Here is a 23,041-nt window from a genome sequence, read left to right on the forward strand (position 1 = left end):
TGTATTCTCTACCTGTAACACCACACTGTATTCTCTACCTGTAACACCACACAGCACTGTATTTTCTACCTGTAACACCACACAGCGCGCTGTATTCTCTACCTGTAACACCACACAGCGCGCTGTATTCTCTACCTGTAACAACACACAGCACGCTATATTCTCTACCTGTAACGCTGATATTGGAATAAAGTAAAGAACTTTTTGAATTTAATTTGAATTTTTTTTCCTTCTCATCGCCACGCACATATTATGATCAAGCATCTTTTATTTTTAAAGCGGTACTCCAGCGTGGGGGCACTTTTGCACTGGGACTGGGGACGAGGTGGCCGAGGGAAAAGACGTCCACTCACCTCCCCGGTTCCAGTGACGTCTCAGGTGCACTCAGCCACTCAGTGAAGAAGGCGCCTTTTCCCTCGGCCACCTCGTCCCCGGTCCCAGCGCAAAAGTGCCCCCACGTTACCCCTTTAAGGTTGAGCCCCACAATGAGGACTTTATTCGATATTATCTAACATGGGATATACTGTTTATGGTTCGTTTTTTCTCCAGGTGGGATTGGCAGTGCTGGCTCTGATCCTCTCTGCCGTTTAGAAATCATTTACTTGTGTTACTGCATCATCTTTGTGAATACGCTGCAGTACTGGAATGAAACTCCAACATGTGTGAACACAGCCCTAATTTCCCTGCAGAGTTTTGCACAATCAGTGAAGTTGCAGCAGCTGCTTCAGGACGGTCAGAGATGGTGGATAATTTAGGGGATTGGGGGATGCAGCCAAGCCTCCTGTGAAATCACGCCCTGCCCCCTGTCTGCATCATCATTCTGTGCTCAGCAAAGACACACACAATGTGAGACAGAGGCATGGAATCTTTGTCTCCTAAGGTGGGAGAGCAGTGGGAGCAGGAGACAATGTGGATTGGCACAGAGGCCGGTTTTCTTCACTTCCTGGATGTCAATCAGCTACCAGTGTGGCAGAACCATACAGATATGGTAATACATTATGTAGACACATCTATATAACTTTTAATAGAAAACAAGTTTTCCTTATGTGGAGTTCCCCTTTAATTAAAATGCCAGGGGCATCATTGGGGTTAACTACAATACTTTGTTCTGCCCCAGGTGCTGCCAAACCATGCTACCCCTCACGTGTTACACTATAGATGTGTGATGGAAGCCACAAGATTTGGACACCCCCAAAACACCTATCTGAACTTCTTTTATCCCCAATGATTACAAACATATTACATTATAACATTATGAGGAATCGTTTCCTTTTTGTAAACCATAGCTATACATAGAGTTATATTAGTTAGTGTGAGTTGCTAAGGGGTTATATAAGTGCACGGTCTCGCAGATCGGTGTGCACTTATGTTTTAGCGGTTTGTGGTCAGGCTACTGCCAGCAGAACTGCAATTCACAGTATCATAAATAACCAGAGGCAACATTTTACGATAGAGAACCACTGTTAAAGCGGATTTGCACCTTATAACTTTTTGCCATTTTTAGGAGCCAAATTCTGTGCTATTTCTCAATATGTTTTATAGCAATTTGAGTGGTTTATTTAAAAGAGCTCCAAATCCAATACCCAGACATAAGCTGGAACAGTGGGAAAAAATGCTGTACTCACAAACCCCGATCCAGTTATTCTGCTTCTGGTCTCCCGCAACTTATCCATTCAGCCTTCATCCATGACTGTCAGTCTGACTCTTGACAGTGATTGGCTGAGCAGGTAAATCCTACTGCAACTCCCCAACCCAGAAAAGGGGCAGAAGCAGTGAGCAGCAGGGGACCAGATGTGTGTATAACAGGAGTAGGTATCATTTGTTTTGCTTTCCTTAATGCCCAAAAACTTTTTCTTTTTTTTCCTTTAATGGCTGAAATATCCCTAGAATCAGCTGCTGGATACCAGAGGGCGTCTTCACAGGCATTATGGAGTCCATGCTACACTACACAACCCAATCTTTGCATCTGTGTGTTCTGAAAGAGGTAAGGGTACCAGACTCATCTAAAGGTGGCATTTCTACCCCTAGAGAACAAAAGGATCAGGTAGTTGAAATTCAACATGCTTGATCTTTCTCTCAGCCTAAATCATGTTGGGGGACACAGAAGCATCTCTGCACACATGGTGATGTTATTGCATCCTGCTGCCTGCACAAGGCTCTGTACAGCAGGAAGAGGTGTTGGAACAGGGTACGGTGAGTTTCAGGTTTGTTTATCTTTTTGTTGGACATTTTATTATTCTTTATATACTGCCATGTATAAAGATTTCTATTTTTAATCACTTTCATAAAATGATATGCTAAATCTGCTGACTGCTGAAGCAAAGTTTGTAGAAATAGGGCAGGGCTTATTTCTTTTGACTATAATGGAATCTCTTTGCTGTATGATACAGAGAATAACCAAAGTGGAATTGTGCAGCAAGGAGTGTGTGTAGTTTGCAATGTCCATACAGCCCTTGCTTTAAAAGTGTAAAATTAAAGTTTCATACATTACCTCTCCTTGCTTCTCCCCGCAGACGCCACTGAAGTTTCTACTCTGGTCTTTGAAGTGACAGGCCGCTTAGACCATCACTGACCGTGGCAGTCCTATCGCGGAGAATGATTAGCTGAACAGTCTTTCACTTCATAGACCGGCTCTAAAGTTGAACCAGTGGCTGCATGTTGAGGTAATGTAAGAATTTATTATTTTCTTAACGCAGTCATTGGCCGTGCATCACCATTACATGTAGCAATACGTGCCCAGCAGGCAATGATTTTAGCTCGGGACCTAAAGACACGATCAGCTAATGATCAATTAGCTAATTACAATCATCGCTCCATGTAGTAGAGCCCTTAGTGAAAGTTGGGGGCAGCACTTGGTCTGTGAATAAGCATCTAGGGCCTATTAGGGCAGAAATCTCTTTAAAGCAAACCAATCACACCAGTAATTTTGACGGAAACTCTGCACGTCTCCGCCCATATCATAGACTCCATTTTATGCATGGGCGGATTCTTTCATCCGCCCAAAAAATGATCAAGTTAATTCTTTGGACGGAAGGCGTAATCCGCCTGTGCATAGAATGAAGTCTAGGACACAGGCAGAGACCCGCACCAGCCGCGAGCTGAGAATTCCGTGACGGAGTTTCCGTCAAGATTCCTCAGTGTGCACATACCCTTAGCCTGTGTTCTATGTTTTCTGTAGAAACTTTAACTGCTGAAACTAAAAGCCCTCCTTATACAGGGCGATCAGCGGGAGCAAGTGAGCACCAACCTGTTAGTTCAGTGCTCGCTACCAATGCTATTAAACACGCCAATAGCGAGCAGGTAAGAGTTGGGGGACGCAGGGAGGTCCAGAAGCCTACAGGAGATAGCGGTGGCCTGCAGCCACGGCTTTTATTATACGTAGCAGATCATTACTATCCTAGTCATTTGTCTTTCAACATGTTGAAAGACAAAGATCAGCCAACGTCGCGCAGCTGTAATGGCCGATTATGGCTTAGTGTAATAGGGCCTTAAGTCTTATTCTGGTGGGACAGGCAGGGAGCTGGGAACTAGTCATCTGGGCCGTCATTAGTCAAGGCTTTCTGCCTGTCAGCACTCTGCAGGATGATTGACAGGAAAAGAGGCTTGTTAGAAGCCTCTATCCCTGTCAATCATTCTGCAGAGCGCACTGACAGGCAGAGAGCCGTGACTAATCTTGGCCCAGATAACTAGTTCCCTGCTTTCTCCCTGTCCTGTGCCGGAATAAAATACTTTGTTTCAGCAGTATCCCTTGAAAGTCACAAGGCTAGAGGGTTGGGACACATGGGCCCCCTAGAACCCGAAGTTTGTGAGGTGGTGGGCAGTGCTATTTCAGTGAGCAGAAGTGTTGGGGTGGGTTTTATGCTTGGTTTGCAATCCAAGTGGAGGGGAAGCGCAAGACTGAGTGTGTGAAGATGAAATAACCCTTTGATGCTGCATCCACGTCACAGGCTGGTGCACATATATTTGTTTCATTCAAGGGCAGGTGAAGAGTAGCATCCATCTACCATGTACACCGGAAGCTGTGGGAATAATATTCTGGTTTCTGTACCTGAACCATGGCAGCATCTATGCAGTACCATGACAGTATAGACTTCTTCTCAGCTTGTTAGGATTGTAAAGCTGAACTGAAAAGTAAAAAGGGGCTATATTATCAGCTGGGGGAAGCCGCCCAGAGTTTGCCCCAGTAGTACCAAGAAGGACAAGCAAAAGATGATAGAAGTCTGTATATTATTAAAGAGGACCTGTGACTAGGTGGCGCGCAAAAAAAAATTTGGAGTATGGCGTTTTAAAAAAGTTAAAAAAAGCTGCTACCAGTTGTTAGCTGAGAGTCAATGGAGAAATACCAAACGCAATGCCCGCATGACTTTTCCTCCAAGATTGAACCAGGGCCTGCGTTTGGCGTTTTGTATATTGGTGTTTTTTTCTTCTCTAGTGAAAGAGAAGCTGACCAGAGTGATATATCACTTACATGTTCTGTGTAGCGGATTTTCAGATAATATCCTGAATATCAACGACTCTGAGTAACCCCACACTAATCCTCTCCATTATGTGCTCAGTAGTCCTCAATATTCATGAGCACCACCAGCTTCCTCTGCCCCCCTGGCTGCTGATTTGATCTATCTATACTGTGTATAGTCAGACAGCTGCCAATCATCAGGCGGAGGGTGTGGGGCAGCATAAAGCCCATACTCCTGCATATCAGGCAAACAGCTGAACAGAACAACGTATGTAATACATTGTTCTGTTTAGCAGTGTGTCACCAGTTTATGCTGACCTCATGTAAGGCATCATAAACCGAGTGATAGATTCCCTTTAAATTACTCAAAGTGTCACTGTCATCATAGAAATCTTTTGACATGTCACAGAGATATGTCAAAAGTTTTGATAGGTTCAGGTCTAAGTGATCGAAAGAATAAGCAGGGAGAGGAGGGCCATGCAGCACGTCTGCTCCCTGCTCTGTGTCAGCATAATCAGTCAGGCTCCATAGACTTACATTATAAGCCCAATAGCTCATGTGACGCAGAGCCGGGAGAGGACATCGCTTAGCGCTGTTTTCTCTCGGCTCGTTTTACTGATCAGTACACGTCTGAACACTCAACACTGATCAAAACTTTTGGATTGTCTCTACGATCACAATGACACTTTGATACCTTAAAGGGAACCTGTCACCATGACATGAGCGGATTGATATATAATTTTATGGGAAAATATTCAGTATAACTTGTTGAATTCAGTATAATTTATTGATTGAAATCTGATGAATCCATGCTAAAGAGTCCAGCCCATTAAGTGACACCGCCTACTGGACTCCTCAACAGAGAATGAGCAGGGATATCAATCAAGTTACAAGTTATACTGTATCTTTTCCCACAAAGATATATATCAATCTGCTCAGTTCTTCCTGCTCTATAACATGATGGTGATAGAATAAATAGCGTTATCTTGGTGACAGGTTCCCTTTAACTCTAATACACTGAAAAATTCAACCAGACTCAACACAATCATTTTTTTTTCTTTTACCAAAAAGACAAAAAGAACAAAAATAAACACATAAAGCCACATAAATTTGTTTTATACAATCTACAAACCAGAAGCACTTTGTGCCAAATGTTCCTACTGACCAGAAAGTACTCCACAGTATTTAAAAAAAAAAAAAAAGTACTCTTAATATCCATCAAAAGGGAACAAAAATCTATCAGCACAGCCACAGAGAAGAGCAAGCAAGGATTGTCCCCGTTCTTCATTTTCACAGAGAACAGGGTGGCAGAAAAGAATGGAGGGGGGAGCATGGTGTGGAAAGAAGCAAGGTAGGGAAAAACGCAGGTGGAAGAAAAATAAGATCAAAGGAGATGTGGGGTGCAGGGACACGACACAGGAATGCACCAGAAAGAACAAGTCACAGTGCTGATACTGAAGACATCTAGCAGGAAGAGAGCTTCACAGTGGGGACAGAGAGCTGGAGAGGGGAGCAGGGAGGAACGGAGTGTGCTTTAATTCCCCTTTATTCCCTGGCATTCCACGTTCCTCTTCCAGACACGATTCCCTTGCTGCACGGACTTACATCACATCGTACACGAGAAGAACACATTGGTTACATCACAGCTACCAAGCTTGAGCTAGGCCTGTGGCTGAGTCAGGGAGGAAGCTCCTGGTCTAGTTGATGATAGGAGCAGTAGTCCGTTCTCTCTCTCCGGATGTGTGCAGAACAGTGTGTACCAGTCCTGCCGCAAATCATGAAGCTTATCCACAACAGTACCACCATGGACCAGGGTAAACATCACAAAGGCGCAGCCTGATGTTGTAAGTGGCCAAGGTGGCTTATCCATCCGCATATTCCTCCAATTCTAGCAGTATTTTCCAAGTAAACAGTAGTTATATATCAGGGAATGTTACCAACAAGATGGTGATGTTACTACACAATATATAAATCTGGCAGTAATGTAAGGACTTCAGGTCCTTGCATAAGACAACAAACCATGTGGCTGCCATGTAATACGGTTGATTGCTCTATTGTCCTGGGTAGGGAGTGATGTTATATACTCAACACAGAATTATCGTTTACTTCTGTAGGTAATAGTGATTTCCATGGGTTAGTATTCCCAATCCTTCTGAATGCATTATTTCCACAATGAACAGTCGTAAACAGGCAGGGCTGCTAAGAGCAACGGCGCCCTCTCCCTATATACTCAGTGGCTGAGCTCCTTTCTATAAAAAAACACATATTATTCCCTCCGTGACCCGGAAGGAACATACAAAGCATGCGCACGGACGAAAGAAGCCAAGCCGAACAGCAATGCACATATACAGCTACAGCAAGACAAAGCAGCGGTCACAACCCTCAGGATCTCTTAGCACTGCTTCCCCCGCATGTTCCCTTAGCTTAAAGACGAGGAGGGAGAAGTGCTGAGAGAGGCAGACTCTTGTTAGAGGTAAATTGTCACCAAGCAGAGGTCTAGTTCAAAAGATTGTCCTTGCACTAACTGGAGAAAGCAAACGGGTATGAGAGGGGGCAGCATGGTCGCACTTCAGAACCTGTCTCATGGAGAAGGTGAGAATGAACTCTTGGGAGCCAAGCACTTGGTAAAAAGCATGCATTTGTATACTCTGCTGCCCCCTTCCAAAATGACTGCATTGTGCATCCACTGCAGTGCTGGATAAGGAGGGGATGGGGGTTTAAGACTGGTTCCCTATTGTCAGCCCTTGTGGGGAGGTCTGCTGGCAAATGTGGGTAGAACCCAGAAGGCAGCAATGAAACAGTTGACAGCAGTATGAGCCTGCACTTACAGAAGTCACACAGAATACTTGAGACATGTTTTGCACTTCAATATGCATCACTTGTATGTGGCTTGTCTGGCAGTAAGATAGAAGAATATTTAGCGGTAAACCACTCTGCTCTAGGGGGCCTGTCATTCATTCCCCCCTGTGGCTCTAGTTACTCAGCAGCAAAAAGAATAGGCACACTTCCCTAAGTGCAGGCTGTTGAGGCTATGAAAAGGAGTGCTCAGCTCTTACAAAGAGCAGAATACAGGCCCCTTGGCAGGACTGGCTTCTGTTGACACGGAGGTGGCTGCACACCACTAGGATTGTATGAAGCATCTGAACATGTCCAGCAAACATGCTCAGTGAATGGAAAGAGAAGAGGTCAAAGATAGCAACAAAAAAAACAACTTTGGTTTAAAACAATGGACTGATGATTAAATGAAGAGAGTTAATATCTCTAAGTTCTGTCACTCCCCCAGCCCCTTTTCTTTGGGACCCCTTCCAGCACTGCTGGGGGGGTGGGAACACAAAATATCAATGAGTGCAAACAAACATGAGTAAGGGGGGAGGTGGAGGAGGAGGGGAGAGTGACGGGGAGGAGGATGTAAGACAAAGATGATCGGCTGTGACTAGAACAACAATCCCAGCACAGGTTGCTGAATGTGGCACCACAGCGAAAGAAACAATAAATTTCAAGTCTTTTGAAGTCAGGCAAGCAATAAGATTGAAGATTTGGTGGAGAGGTATGTTTCGACCACCCACCAACTCTTGACAGTCCTTTCCAGCTTGGTACACTTGGGTATAGAAAGGGCTGTCCTTGGCTTCTTTTGTTACCTCTGTCTATGAATTGTGGTGGGACCAAAATGGGTGGAGTGGGCGCGCAGGAGGCCAGCCCCGTAATGATGCGGTGCTGTAAGAGAGGATAAAAAGAAGCCAGAAGGGGGTGGGGTGAAAGCCTGAATAAAAGATGGTTGGAGAGTGGACTCTGAAAGCAGTAATTGCTTCATGTGTTGGCTTCATCATCGGTGTCATCAATCAGGATCTTGGCATCTCGAGCTTTACTCCTATTGGACACAATAGAAAAAAAAAAGATGTTATCACATGGCTTCACCCACCCAACTTGTGGGTGTCTAAAGGCCCTATTCCACAGCAAGCGGAGAACAAGGAGCAAATGAGTGCTAATAGCCCTCGTTTGCTCCTCTCAGACGGCCCGTGGAATAGGGCCTTTAGGGTCCTATTACACGGAGCGATTTTTAACGACTAACGATAAACGATTGCAAGATTGTTTATCGTTAACCTAAAATCTTTAACTATGTTACACAGAACAATAGTCGTTAGTTACGATCGTTACTACAATCGTTATTGCGATTGTTACTCTGATCGTTTATTCCTTCTGATCCCAACATTCCTTCAGATCCTATCATGTATAAAACTGTCTGGGTATAATGTAGCTGTAATGTGTATTTCACTCACTGGGAGGAAAGCCGAGGTCTACGCAAGGATATGCTCTGGCTCCGTTTCCATGTCTTGCTCTTGACTCTGTTTTTGACACCATCCTCTTGATCCATCATCTGCTCTAGCAAAGTTTGGTCGTCAGCATTCATAGGGGCCACAGAAATATCACGTACGGCTCGGAATTCACCACAGTTATTCAGATGTTCATTCTCCAGTCGAAAGAAGTTCCACACAAAGCGGCTAGGAGTCAGAGAAAGGTAGGTAAGACTTTATGTAGTAAGCAGATGCTTTGTCAGAGTGTCTAATGTCTAAACATGCAGGGAGCATGAGTTACTGGCTATGGACCATGAGATCCTAGCTAACTCAGATCCCAAACATTTCACCACTTAAGGTCCTTTCACACGCAAAGATTTCTCGGCTACGGGCGACTGCAAACAAGCGCCGACAAGCAACATCAGCACTCGTTTAAAATGCCTTTATACAGTACAATTAATCGAGCTGCCAGCCTGTGCGGACAATCGTTTATGCAGTCATAGAAACTGACAGAACAGATCTGTATATATTCATGCTGTCAGTTTCCAGATCACACAAGCACTGCATACATAAGTTCTCTGCTGCTGTGTGATCCGGCATCCTACTCTAAGACTGCCACTGTATCCTCAGGCTGCCCTGCTTCCTCTGTCTGTCAATCACTCTGGAGGAGGTGGCCAGAAGATACAGCAGTGGCCGGAGATCAGGATGCCAGATCCACACGGCAGCGGGTAAGTGTGCACTGCTTGTGTTACCTGAAAACTGACAGCATGGATATATGTATACAACTCCCTGTCAGTATCCCTTAGATATCATCCGCACATCTCCTGTTTACACAGCAACATGTACAGCTGATAGCAATTAATTTTGCGGCAGTGAAAAAGATGCAATCAGCAAAGGATCCAGCATTTTCCCCATCCTCCCAAAGTTGCCTTTAAAAAATTTTTAAAAATGTAAAAAAAAATTTATATATTAATTAATATATATATATGTATGTATGCAGGTTAACTGCTGGGCTCATGAATAAAAAGCATTCATTAATATGGCTCCACTGTAATCTTTCCTCTCACCTAATATGCAAATGACACAATCTGTTGGTGCAATAGCTAGTCACACCAATCGAGGTAATATGCTGTCCTCTAAGGTCCCTATTACTCGGATGTAATAGAGACAATGATCAATGACAACAATCAGCTGATCATTTCTTTTGGTCCTGACCTAAAAGATCAGCAGTAGCCGACCACAAATCTCTACGTGTAATAGCGATGCGCAGCTAACGGTTGATGACTGTAAATGAAATAAGAAACTGTATACATTACCTCTCCACGGTCCCCAGTGTTGTTCTGCCCTCTGTTCGTTTTCTGGAGCCGCCGCTGTAGCTTCAGACCAGGTATCTGGCTGAACGGCCTGCCAGTTCAAGAACTGCCCACAGCGGTCCTGGCCAGTGATTGGCTGAGCAGCCAGTCAGTCCTGAGACCTGATCTGAAGCTACAGCGGTGGCTCCGGGAAGCGAGCAGAAGAACATCAGGAACCGTGGAGAGATAATGTATAAAGTTTAAGAGCAATGGCTGCACGGACATCGCTAACAATGTTCATGCAGCCCTTGCTAAACGATTATGGAGCCATGTAACAGGCTTGTAAGCAAGTGCAAATCTAGTAGATCGGTGCTCCCTTACAGGAGCCATCCGGCCGTGTAATACGGCCCTAACACATCTGACAGAATTTCTTTAAACTGTGTTCAGACATATGCAGGAAAAGCACACAGCATAGTATGTTAGTACCCAGATAGCTCCATGAACTTATAATAAAGCTCATCATATAGAGCTGGTGAGACAAGTGCACAACCTCATGCTTCATCTGGTTAGATCTAGAGCAATTTACAACTACAGCTATCTGAATGGATATAAGAAAAGAAGGATGAAAAGATAATACAAATGGCCATGATACCCAACATAGTAAATAGACTTTTGTGTCCTTACCGGAAGACTTCCAGAGGAGCAAGGACGGTGGAAATAATATCTAAAGCGTTGTTATGAAGGTTTAACTGTGTAAGAGAGACCTGTATGGTCCACGCAAAACGGAGGATAACATCTTGAATGATCGCACAGTAGTAGTAAGCCTGGGAAGGTGAACAGTCATTACAACTTAGGGATCAGCTGGAAAGCAGAGGACAAGGCAATGTGATATTACAAAGTCCTTACCTTCTGAGGGTACACAATCTCTTCTCGCAGGAAGGTGTTCTCCCCTGCATTACGGTCAAACAGGCCCCAATCCATCTTTAGATCCCATATTAGAGTGTAACAAGAGCTGATAAAGTAACTGACGATCCACAGGTAGAAAAAAACCTGAGCGTCTGAGTGATTCTGAGCTGAGGAAACAAGGCATTACAAGTCATGGTATAAGCAATTCTGATAAAATAGTCTCAGAATAAAAAGCCAGTATCAGCGTCTCACCATAGTATAATAAAAATTTAAAGGGGAATCAATTCATTAAAAAAAAAATACCATAATTAGATCATTTATAGTAATTTGCAGTGTTTTTATCAAAATATCTTTATATCCATTTTTCCTTCCTTGTGCTTCTTGTCCAGTTTTTGCAGGGAAGTCCATGTACTCCACAGATCATCTTCTCATATATCAAGATGAAACGATTTCTTGCAAATATTCCCTGTAATTGCATGTCTTTTAGATGAGCTTTGTCTCATGGTGCATCCACAGCATGTGCCATTATGCACTGGCCACTAGATGGCAGTATAACACTAAATTCTGATTAGCGAGGCCTACAGAACTTCATTCAATTATTTCTACTCTACTTTTAGAGATTATTGTAATCATTATTTGCCATCTCGAGTAGTTAGGGGGTGACATGCTGTTCTGTGGGGGACTGCCTGCAGGGACAGCCTCCAATCGCGAAAATGGGGACAAACGTGTGCTTAGAAGGAACAGCATGGACCACGCATGTGTGCCCAGCACTTGATTCATTCTGTGGACAATTTTTTTCCCTGTTCTCCAAATTCGTTTGGATCCCCCTGGTCAAACCTCTGATCACCAATTATCCACTCTCCTGTGGATAGGGAATAACTTCTTAATGAAATGATTTTAATAGCAAATTATGAGCAATTTAAAGGGAATGTGTCACAAAGTTAAAAAAAAAAAAGAAAATTATAAAATTGAATTTGTTATTTTTTTGTTAATTTATAAGTGTGTTTTTATTTTTTTTACAAGGAAATATGAAACATTCATTATCTAATGTTTCATATTTCCCAGTGATGGCCCCTAGGGGGAGCTCCAGCAGAAAAATTGCTGGTAAAAGTAACCTGAAATACGGCTGTGCTGAAAAAAGAAGCAGTCTCTGCACAAGGGAACAAAGAGTGGAAAGGTGATATGTGTACTGCTGGGCAGCGCCATTTTGTTGTTGTCTGCATAGAAGTACACCTACAACAAGTCTCCCTAGCCCTTTATACTACACCTCAGTGTCACACATTACACGGGTAGAGGAGATAGAGATATATATATATATATATATATATATATATATATATATATACACACACACATACATACATACAGGAGAGTACAGGCTATTGCTCTCTGGTGTCACACATTACACAGGTAGGGGATATATACATATACAGTGGTACCTCGGTTCTCGAACTTAATTGGTTCCGGAAGGCAGTTTGAGAACCGAGCAGTGTCTTCCCATAGGAAATAATGTAAATGTGATTAATTGGTTCCAGCAGCCACCAATAATTACCTACAATACTCATTTATTACACTGATAAGTGCTCAGTATAATCACTACAGTACAGTACAGAACAGCACTATATACTGTACAGGACATTAAACATAAGAAATGTTCATCAGAACCAGCAATTATAGTACAGTAGTCACCAACTCCTCACCCATCCTTTACTGTATAGCGTCCCCCCCATCCAAGCACTGTAATGTATGAGAGATGGGGGTGCACTGCCTGTACTACTACTGCACTGTATATGCACTCCAGCAGTCTTATACAGCACTGTACTGTATGTGAAGCCTCACCACTGCTTAACTCGCCAGGTACAACCCACCATCAACGCTCGCAAAAACGTTAGAAACATTTTCGAAAAACCGAGAAAAGTTCGAATTCCAAACACTACTTCTGGGTAAATTTTCGTTTGAATACCAAGCAGTTCGAGTTCCAAAGCGTTTGAAAACCGAGGTATTACTGTATATATATATATATATATATACACATACAGGAGAGTAAAGGCTATTGCTCTCTGGGATCAGCAGTGTCACACATTACACAGGTAGGAGTAAATATATATACAGGAGAGTACAGGCTATTGCTCTCTGGGATCAGCAGTGTCACATATTACACAGGTAGGAGTAAATATATATATACAGGAGAGTACAGGCTATTGCTCTCTGCTATCAGCAGTGTCACACATTACACAGGTAGGAGATATATATTATATACACACATACAGGAGAATACAGGCTATTGCTCTCTGGTGTCAGCAGTGTCACACATTACACAGGTAGATGATAGATAGATAGATAGATAGATAGATAGATAGATAGATAGATAGATAGATAGATAGATAGCTTCACTATATCGAAAAGCAGCACTACTTTCAAGATGTGTGGGTGCCAGTAGATAGGTCTCGATCACGGACCAAACTAATACAGTTCAGATAATACTCCACGGCAACTCCAATACATGTCAAACGTGATTAAAATTTATTCCATCTTGTGATACATCAAATAAATAGTGCAGCACAGCAAATACAGGATGCAACGTTTCAACGGTCTCTCAGGCTTGAAAAAGGCTGTGAGAGACAGTTGAAATGTCGCATCCTGTATTTGCTGTGCTGCACTATTTATTTGATGTATCACAAGATGGAATCAATTTTAATCACGTTTGACATGTATTGGAGTTGCCGTGGAGTATTATCCGAACGAGATAGAGATAGAGAGAGAGATAGATTAGGAGATAGATAGATAAATAGATAGATAATAAATAGGAGATAGATAGATATAGATAGATAGGAGATAGATAGATAATAAATAGGAGATAGAGAGAGAGACACACAGATAGATAGATAGATAGATAGATAGATAGATAGATAGATAGATAGATAGAAGAGAGGAGTAGGAGAGACCCTTTGCTCTCCTATATGCAGCCACCTCAGTGACACAAGAGCTGCTGACTGTAATAAGTGACTGTAACTCCTTTGCTGCAGTCAGTGATTGGTTACAATATTTGCTGCCTGTACAGATGTATCAATTACAGTGAAACAAATAGTTGCCAATAGTTCTGAATAACAGTAACTCCTGTCCTGGGAGCTGATAGGTTTGGTGTATTCCTCTATAGTTATATAATCACTGTGGAGGATAATACATGTATGTACTGGTACTTTATCTGTCTGGGACCAGACAATAACTCCCAGCATACACATGCAATATACTTCACAGTGATTATATAACTATAGGGGAATACACCAAACAAACCTTCAGCAGTTGCTTTACCATGGATATAAGGGATCTGTGTTCTCACCTGAGCTCCTCCTGCAGCTGTAAATAGTCGGATCCCCAGTGCAGCCAGTGCCCGATCAGAGCACTCACAGTCTGACTCAGTTCCCTGCCCTGTACTCGGCTCATGTGACTGTGACCCCACAATAACTGAGTACAGGGCAGGAAACTAGGGCCAAACTGAGTGCTCTGATCGGGCAGCTGATGCACTGGTATCTGATAATTTACAGCTGCAGGAGGAGCTCAGGTAATAACACAGATCCCCTGTATCCTGTACTGTATAAGACTCCCACTGAGGGAGCAGCGGCACATAGACAGGGGAGAGCAGGGACACATGGGTGGGGGACAGCAGGAGCACGAAGCAAGGGGAGAGCAGGGACACATAGCAAGGGGGGGGGGGGGGCAGGGGCACGTAGACAGGGGAGAACAGGGACACATCGGTGGGGGGCAGCAGGAGCACATAGCAAGGGGAGAGCCGGGACACATAGCAAGGGGGGGGGCAGGGGCACATAGACAGGGGAGGGCAGGGGCACATAGACAGGGGAGGGCAGGGACACATAGCAAGGGTGGGCAGGGGCACATAGACAGGGGAGAGCAGGGACACATAGGTGGGGGAAAGCAGGAGCACATAGCAAGGGGGGGGCAGGGGCACGTAGACGGGGGAGAGCAGGGACACATGGGTGGGGGACAGCAGGAGCACGAAGCAAGGGGAGAGCAGGGACACATAGCAAGGGGGGGGGGCAGGGGCACGTAGACAGGGGAGAACAGGGACACATCGGTGGGGGGGCAGCAGGAGCACATAGCAAGGGGAGAGCCGGGACACATAGCAAGGGGGGGCAGGGGCACATAGACAGGGGAGGGCAGGGACACATAGCAAGGGTGGGCAGGGGCACATAGACAGGGGAGAGCAGGGACACATAGGTGGGGGACAGCAGGAGCACATAGCAAGGGGGGGGCAGGGGCACGTAGATGGGGGAGAGCAGGGACACATAGGTGGGGGACAGCAGGAGCACATAGCAAGGGGAGAGCAGGGACACATAGCAGGGGGGGGGCAGGGGCGAGCAGGGACACATAGCAAGGGGGGACAGGGGCACGTAGACAGGGGAGAGCAGGGACACATAGGTGGGGGACAGCAGGAGCACATAGCAAGGGGAGAGCAGGGACACATAGCAGGGGGGGGCAGGGGCGAGCAGGGACACATAGCAAGGGGGGGCAGGGGCACGTAGACAGGGGAGAGCAGGGACACATAGGTGGGGGACAGCAGGAGCACATAGCAAGGGGAGAGCAGGGACACATAGCAGGGGGGGCAGGGGCGAGCAGGGACACATAGCAAGGGGGGGCAGGGGCACGTAGACAGGGGAGAGCAGGGACACATACTGTAGGTGGGGGACAGCAGGAGCACATAGCAAGGGGAGAGCAGGGACACATAGCAGGGGGGGGGCAGGGGCACGTAGACAGGGGAGAGCAGGGACACATAGCAAGGGGGGCAGGGGCACGTAGACAGGGGGGCGCAGGGGCACGTAGACAGGGGGGCGCAGGGGCACGTAGACAGGGGACAGCAGCAGTATACAGACGGAGGGAGAAGCGGCATACAGATGGGGGAAAGAAGCGGCATACAGACAGGAGGGAGAAGCGGCATACAGACAGGAGGGAGAAGCGGCATACAGACAGGAGGGAGAAGCGGCATACAGACAGGAGGGAGAAGCGGCATACAGACAGGAGGGAGAAGCGGCATACAGACAGGAGGGAGAAGCGGCATACAGACAGGAGGGAGAAGCGGCATACAGACAGGAGGGAGAAGCGGCATACAGACAGGAGGGAGAAGCGGCATACAGACAGGAGGGAGAAGCGGCATACAGACAGGAGGGAGAAGCGGCATACAGACAGGAGGGAGAAGCGGCATACAGACGGGGGGGAAGCGGCATACAGATGGGGGAGAAGCGGCATACAGATGGGGGAGAAGCGGCATACAAGAGGGAGGGAGAAGCAAAATACAGGAGGGAGGGAGAAGCGGCATACAGACAGAAGGGAGTAGCAGCATACAAGAGGGAGGGAGAAGCGGCATACATACAAGAGGGAGAAGCGGCATACATACAGGAGGGAGAAGCGGCATACATACAGGAGGGAGAAGCGGCATACAGATGGGGGAGAAGCGGCATACACACAGGAGGGAGAAGCGGCATACAGATGGGGGAGAAGCGGCATACATACAGGAGGGAGAAGCGGCATACATTTGGGTGAGAAGCGGCACATAGATGGGGGAGAAGCAGCATACAGGAGGGAGGGAGAAGCGGCATACAGGAGGGAGGGAGAAGCGGCATACAGGAGGGAGGGAGAAGCGGCATACAGGAGGGAGGGAGAAGCGGCATACAGACAGGAGGGAGAAGCGGCATACATACAGGAAGGAGAAGGCATACAGATGGGGGAGAGAAGCGACATACAGACAGGAGGGAGAAGCGGCATACAGACAGGAGGGAGAAGCGGCATACAGACAGGAGGGAGAAGCGGCATACAGACAGGAGGGAGAAGCGGCATACAGACAGGAGGGAGAGAAGCGGCATACATACAGGAGGGAGAAGCGGCATACAGGAGGGGGGGAGAGAGGCGGCATACAGGAGGGGGAGAGAGAGGCGGCATACAGGAGGGGGAGAGAGAGGCGGCATACATACAGGAGGGAGAAGTGGCATACAGGAGGGGGAGAGAGGCGGCATACATACAGGAGGGAGAAGCGGCATACAGACAGGAGGGAGAAGCGACATACAGACAGGAGGGAGAGAGAAGTGGCATACAGACAGGAGGGAGAGAGAAGCGGCATACAGACAGGAGGGAGAGAGAAGCGGCATACAGACAGGAGGGAGAGAGAAGCGGCATACAGACAGGAGGGAGAGAGAAGCGGCATACAGACAGGAGGGAGAGAGAAGCGGCATACAGACAGGAGGGAGAGAGAAGCGGCATACAGACAGGAGGGAGAGAGAAGCAGCATACAGACAGGAGGGAGAAGCGGCATACAGATGGGGACAGCAGCAGTATACAGGCGGGAGGAAGCAGCAGTATACAGATCGGGGAGAGCAGGGGGAATACAGACTGAGCCAGCAGCGATACACAGAGGGCCAACAAGTATTACCAGGAGCAGGCTCCTCTAAAATGGCACCACCACCCTCCCCCAGCTGTGTACTACGCATGCCTTTGAATATGCCTAGCACACAGCTAATGAAACACATTGTAAGTGAACGGGACAGACTCAGTCCCGTTCACTTCAATGCTCTGTGTGTGCCGTACAGCATCTGTGTAAGTGTCGTGCAAAGACACTATACACAGATGCTATTCAACATGGCAGCCCCCTGTGGCCAGCATTACAGTGTTTTAAAACATTGATAGTACAGGAAAAATAAAAAATACCAAACCAATTATTTTTTATAATTACATTTAAAGGAAAAAAAAAAAACAGTGACACTATCCCTTTAAAGTGCCACTGTCATACAGGTGATTTTAAGAAATGTTGGTATTGGGTTTATTAGCCTAAAAATACATTTTTATCATGAAAAAGATGAAGCTCTACTCCCTGTCTTAATGTGAGGGGAGGGATGGAGGGAGATGAGGCACCAAAACAGGACAACAAAGGAAATTTACAGCTACATCACTGGCTATCTCCTCTTAAGTCAGCACTGACCTCTGACCTCTGAACACTGGCTTTCACACAGCTCCCACTGTGTAATCCTTTGTTCTCTGCTGGCAACTAATCTCCCTCCTCCCCTCTCCATAGGTTAGACAGGGCTCGACTGATGTAAAAGAGTCAAGATTTCCTGATAATTAGCAGTGAATGAGAGAGGGGGGGGGGGGAATCAGGGAAAGGCTTTTAGGACGCAGATAATGGCATAATAAACCCAATTACAACGTTTCTTAAAATCACCTGTACTATTGATTTCTGCAAAAAAAAAAAAATAATAATAATTAAATAAAAATGATAGTGACACTTTAAGTCAGTTCTATATAGTCCTGCCAGTCTTTATCTTACCCCCACTGCCTACTTATATCTGCATGGGTCAGGAGGCCGAGACCTAAGCTGCTCTTTGGCAAGGTCCTCATCTCTTTTACAAAGAGAACATCACAGTTACCTTTGTGCGTTTGGTACAGAGCAGAGAACGTCACCATGAAGAAGGTAGTGGAATACTTTCCGGCATTCACCAGATGGGGAAAAGCTCTCTTAGTGTCTCTGTATCGTCGCAGGCACTGGATGAAGCGCAGCCAGGCTGGGATACACTGAACCACAGCACGAACTCCATACGAGTATGTGTTGCATTTGCCGGTGGCTGCAAATAAGAAGCAGAAAATATTCAATAAGTAAATTTAACAAACCCACTGAATAATACTAAATAGTCAACATGCAAAGGGAAGGTATTAAAAGGAATTTTGTTGTGCATTCATCTTCATGACTGTAGGGTATGTAATAGGCTTAGAAGCCTGGGGAATAACAACCACCACTGATGTCACCGACCTGACAAGTATCTGCAGAAGTATTTATAGCAACACTTAGATGACGCTTAGGGAGTCTCTTCCAACCCCAAACCCCCTTTAATGTAAGATCACAATGTCTTCTCACCATTTTAGATTTAAAAAAAAATGACAGCTTTGCTTTACCTCCAGTGATAAGTCCCTGCGGACTGTCCCATTCCAGTTCAAAGCTGTAAAAGCAGATCATAAACTCCAGGTCCATGAGGATCACAGCCAGACTATTGAGTTGATCAGCAAGCCAGAAATCTGCAAAGCCCACCTTGTGGAAAGGAGCAGTAAACACTCGGAACTAGGGGGGGGAAAAAAAAGGATACTTTTTACTGTGATAGGCCATGATAATACATACAGGCCATGGTGTAAAGAGAACTGGCACCACTGCCATCCTAATGGAAATGGCTCCAGATACAAAGTACAGCCATGGCCCATAGTCTGATGAACAACATATGGTTCAAAACCAATTTATCCTGTACCCATTGTAGATGAAGCTTACATGAATAACAGGCTACATTACTACATTAGAGACAGATTTACATCCACTAAATAGTATGCAGAGAGAAAGCTGTACAAAGTAAACTGCAATTTATCAGGAAAGTGGAGACAGTGGTCGTATGTGGAGAAGCAAAACTCATGGTCTGGAAAGGTAACTTACCAATAATTTAAGAAGCCAAAAGCGAGACTTGTAGTAGAAGGTTTTGGTGGGATTAATAAGGAAGAGCAGCATGAAGCCGTACAGGGCCAGTGGATTCACCTGCATTGGCAAAAGGATATGGTGTCCGAAGACACAGGCGAAAAGGCTGATACACCACAGCATCCCAAGGAACCCTGCAATCTGAAGGACACATAGGGATAAGGCTTAGGTTATGGAATATTAAAAACACGTAAAGCCCTCATTTTAGATCATTTTTGACATTTGAGAAGTTTACTAAAATTGGGTATGACCTCGTACAATGCAACCTTTTGGGGAAGAAAATGACCTGAAATAACAGTGTCCTTTTGCTGGGAGTCACAATAAGGATCTGATAAGTTTAGGAAGTATTCAGTTTCCCTGCAGCGCCACTGCACATTACACACTGGCAATTGATATTATTAGGTTCTGTGTAATGCAGGACAGGTCAGGTCCTCCAGGGGGAGTGATACTCTTTGTAACTAGAGATGATACAACCATCGGCATTTGACTCCCACTGCCTTCCCGTTCCGTGGGGAAGGTGGAGACAGCCCGAGTACCGCCTGGAAAACAGGGATACAGCCTTTTACCTAGGCAGCGGGAGTCAAATGCCGATAATTTGGGTTCGTACGAACTTGAACTTCGGCCCTGTTTAATCATCTCTATTTGTAACCACTCTCCACTCTAGCCAAGAAATGAGGCTCCTAAACACTGGGTCCCCTCAACTAACTTGAAGAGAAAATATTTGCATGAAAATGCATCCTAGACTAGTCTTTTATGATATTAAAACAAATCACATAATGTAACAAACTGCAGATCTCCTAATGGTGATTTCTACTCTATTACCCCACTGCTTTACATCAAAGTGAATGTACCACTGGTACATCGCTTTTTTTTGTACATGAACAGACCGGCACAGGGATACTGGTGGCACCGTCCGGTTGCGCACATAGTGCCGGACCATTGCCAAACACCAGCGCGGCATGAAGCACAGAGACGGTCCCGCTGGCCCCCAGTGTGACAAGATCCCCATTTCTCTATGACCCGGCTCCATCAGAATCAATAAATCCATGTCACAGAGGAGAGGGGGGGATCGCACAGTGCTTTATGCCGGGCTGGTGTTCAGTAACAGACCAGCGCCAGTTAAAATAAAAAGGACCACGGCACCGGTATCCCTACACTGGTCTGTTCATGTAAAAAACAAAAAAGCGATGTACTAGTGGTACGTTCGAATTAAGAAAAGAGAAAGTGATGGAGCTTGTAGAATGATTTATTATATGTACAGTTTATTATATACAGTAAGATAAAGTGAGACAAGGCTGAAACAGACAGTATAAAGATAGAAAACTATGCCAAAAAATGACAAGGCTCGACATGTTCCACAGAACTTTAGTCATAAGGCATAATCTCCTCTCTAATACACACAGGCAGAACTTGTTTTACTGAACCTAGAAGTGATTTTAATATCTAATAGCAATGACTGGAATAGAAATACCAGGAAAGAGCAAGGGTCAATGCTAACCTCGAAAAGATGCTGATGTGAGAGGTTGTTACGTGGGTTAAGTTCGAATATAAGCACATGGTTGACCCCAGCTTGTCTCCATCCATATGTATTGATGCCAAGGAGAAAGAGGAACTCTATAAGTAGAAAGCCGCCCCTGTAAATCCTCACCAAGGGCCACACATCATTGATTTTATAATTCTCATAACCTAGAAGAGAAAACAACCTTACAATCAGAGACCGGCCACTGTATATAACATACATAGGATAGGAAAGGGCAGGGCGCTTACCTGTATAGACAGCTGCACAGTTCAGGACAATAAATATACCACAATACAGTCCCACTCTGAATGTCGTCCAGGCCGGGGCAGGCTGTGGAGATGAAGACACTATAGTCAGAGGTCACTTCAACATTAGCAAACTTCACATGGTAAGAAAGGTAAATTAAAGGGGTTCTCCAATTGACAATTGTCCCTCAGCTGTGTGTGAATTGAGCCTTAGCCATATTAAACTTTGCTTTAAATGAAGTGTTTTCCATGAAAGGGGTTGTTCACCAAATTTGTTTTTCTTTCAAATCAACTGGTGCCATAAAGTGCCAGAGATTTGTAATTCACTTCTATTAAAAAAAAAATCTTACGTCTTCCAGTACTTGTCAGCTGCTGTGTGTCCTGCAGGAAGTGGAGTTTTCTTTCCTGTCTGACACAGTGCTTTCTGTTGCCTCCTCTGTCCATGTCAGGAACTGTCTAGAGCAGCAGCAAATCCCCATAGAAAACCTTCCCTGCTCTCCAGACTGGAAATAATACAACTTCCTGCTGGGCATACAGCAGCTGATAAGTACTGGAAGGCTTGAGATTTTTTAATAGAAGTAAATTACAAATCTCTGGCACTTTATGGCAGCAGTTGATTTGAAAGAAAAACATTTTTGGTGTACAACCCCTTTAACAGCTATGTGTTAGCAACTTGCAATTCTTTAAAAGGGAAGCTTCCATCATTTTCATAGAGTCCCTGGTGGCCTCGCCCCACCAGTCTGGATAGATTTCTTCCTATACCCAGAGAGACCTATCATTTAGTGGGGTGGGGAAAAGCCACTGGGAACCACCCTGAAGACTCGTCATTCGGGCAGCATGAAAGCGATGGCAGGTTCTCTTTTATATGTAAGCAACTGTGATATCTGTCTCACTGCATAAGCTAGGGTCCATAGACTTACAATAGAGACAGTTTTCTGCAGTGACATGTAAAAGGCAGTGAGCTATGCATCTAAACCGGATGCTTCTCTCATCAATTATACTGTATACTTAGCACAATGACCTGGAAAGCAACAAGCCCTCTACTAACATACTACTCACTTGCGCAGCTCCTAGTGGTGGGACACGCAGACGTTTCATAGCTTTCTGTCTATCCCCATCTTCTAGCTCATTGGTCACTACGGCCTGGGAGGGAGAGAAATAAATAAAAATTACATTAAAGCAAACATATATAATATCCTCATAAAGTGTGAGGAACCTCAGGTTTCCTGCATAATATACATGTGGTATCTGAAGATCGTCCTGCACTGCAAAGGCTAAAGTCTGCAACATGCCCTAATTTCTGTGCAGTTTTTTTCTGCTAAATGTGAAAGGGGCTTTGACTACCTTTATTATATTTACTGTAGATCTCTCTAGTGACCTCCTTATAAGCATGAATGTCCGTTGTGGTCAAGAATAGAGTCAAAAGGAAATAGTCTACACCTGACCCTTTGTTGGTGGAGAGTTGGGAGGTCACCATATACCTTGGCAGTGGCAGGTCTCCCTAACTTTAATGTAAGGATCAACACTGGAGTAAAAAACAATATTCTGTATGGATTCAGAAGCTCTGATGGCACATGTACAGGAGTGAATTATTGCTCTGCATGAAGCCCTACTGAGCCATAAGACATCCCCAACAGCTGCCTACAGGGTTCCTGTTGCACTTCAGTATGCCTTTGATCTCATACAGAGGGTCAGATTCAGATCATACATTGAAATAATGACATGCTTCTTCATTGGAAAGTGTATCACAGAGGTATTATGTCCTAGAAGCAACACATAAAGGCACAGACTACATACTGTCCTGCAGTATGGAGCT

General features: G+C 45.2%; 1 protein-coding gene across 2 annotated transcripts in view; it reads right to left on the bottom strand.

The window, feature by feature from the left end:
• Positions 1-5,500: 5,500 nt before the first annotated feature.
• Positions 5,501-23,041, bottom strand: part of XPR1 (xenotropic and polytropic retrovirus receptor 1) — a 96,209-nt gene continuing 78,668 nt past the window's right edge. The window contains exons 6-15 of one of the 2 annotated variants that reach the window (XM_069981156.1): positions 22,285-22,368; positions 21,229-21,310; positions 20,960-21,147; positions 19,423-19,602; positions 18,900-19,062; positions 18,377-18,571; positions 10,947-11,113; positions 10,725-10,864; positions 8,734-8,955; positions 5,501-8,324 (exon numbers count right to left, since the gene is read on the bottom strand). In XM_069981156.1, the coding sequence (XP_069837257.1) occupies positions 8,264-8,324; positions 8,734-8,955; positions 10,725-10,864; positions 10,947-11,113; positions 18,377-18,571; positions 18,900-19,062; positions 19,423-19,602; positions 20,960-21,147; positions 21,229-21,310; positions 22,285-22,368 (1,482 nt within the window). In that variant the 3' untranslated portion in view covers positions 5,501-8,263. Of the gene's footprint in view, positions 8,325-8,733; positions 8,956-10,724; positions 10,865-10,946; positions 11,114-18,376; positions 18,572-18,899; positions 19,063-19,422; positions 19,603-20,959; positions 21,311-22,284; positions 22,369-23,041 lie in introns of both variants that reach the window. The other variant, XM_069981155.1, reaches the window with a different exon arrangement.

This window comes from Dendropsophus ebraccatus, chromosome 8, assembly GCF_027789765.1.
Source record: "Dendropsophus ebraccatus isolate aDenEbr1 chromosome 8, aDenEbr1.pat, whole genome shotgun sequence".
Classification (NCBI taxonomy): domain Eukaryota; kingdom Metazoa; phylum Chordata; class Amphibia; order Anura; family Hylidae; genus Dendropsophus; species Dendropsophus ebraccatus.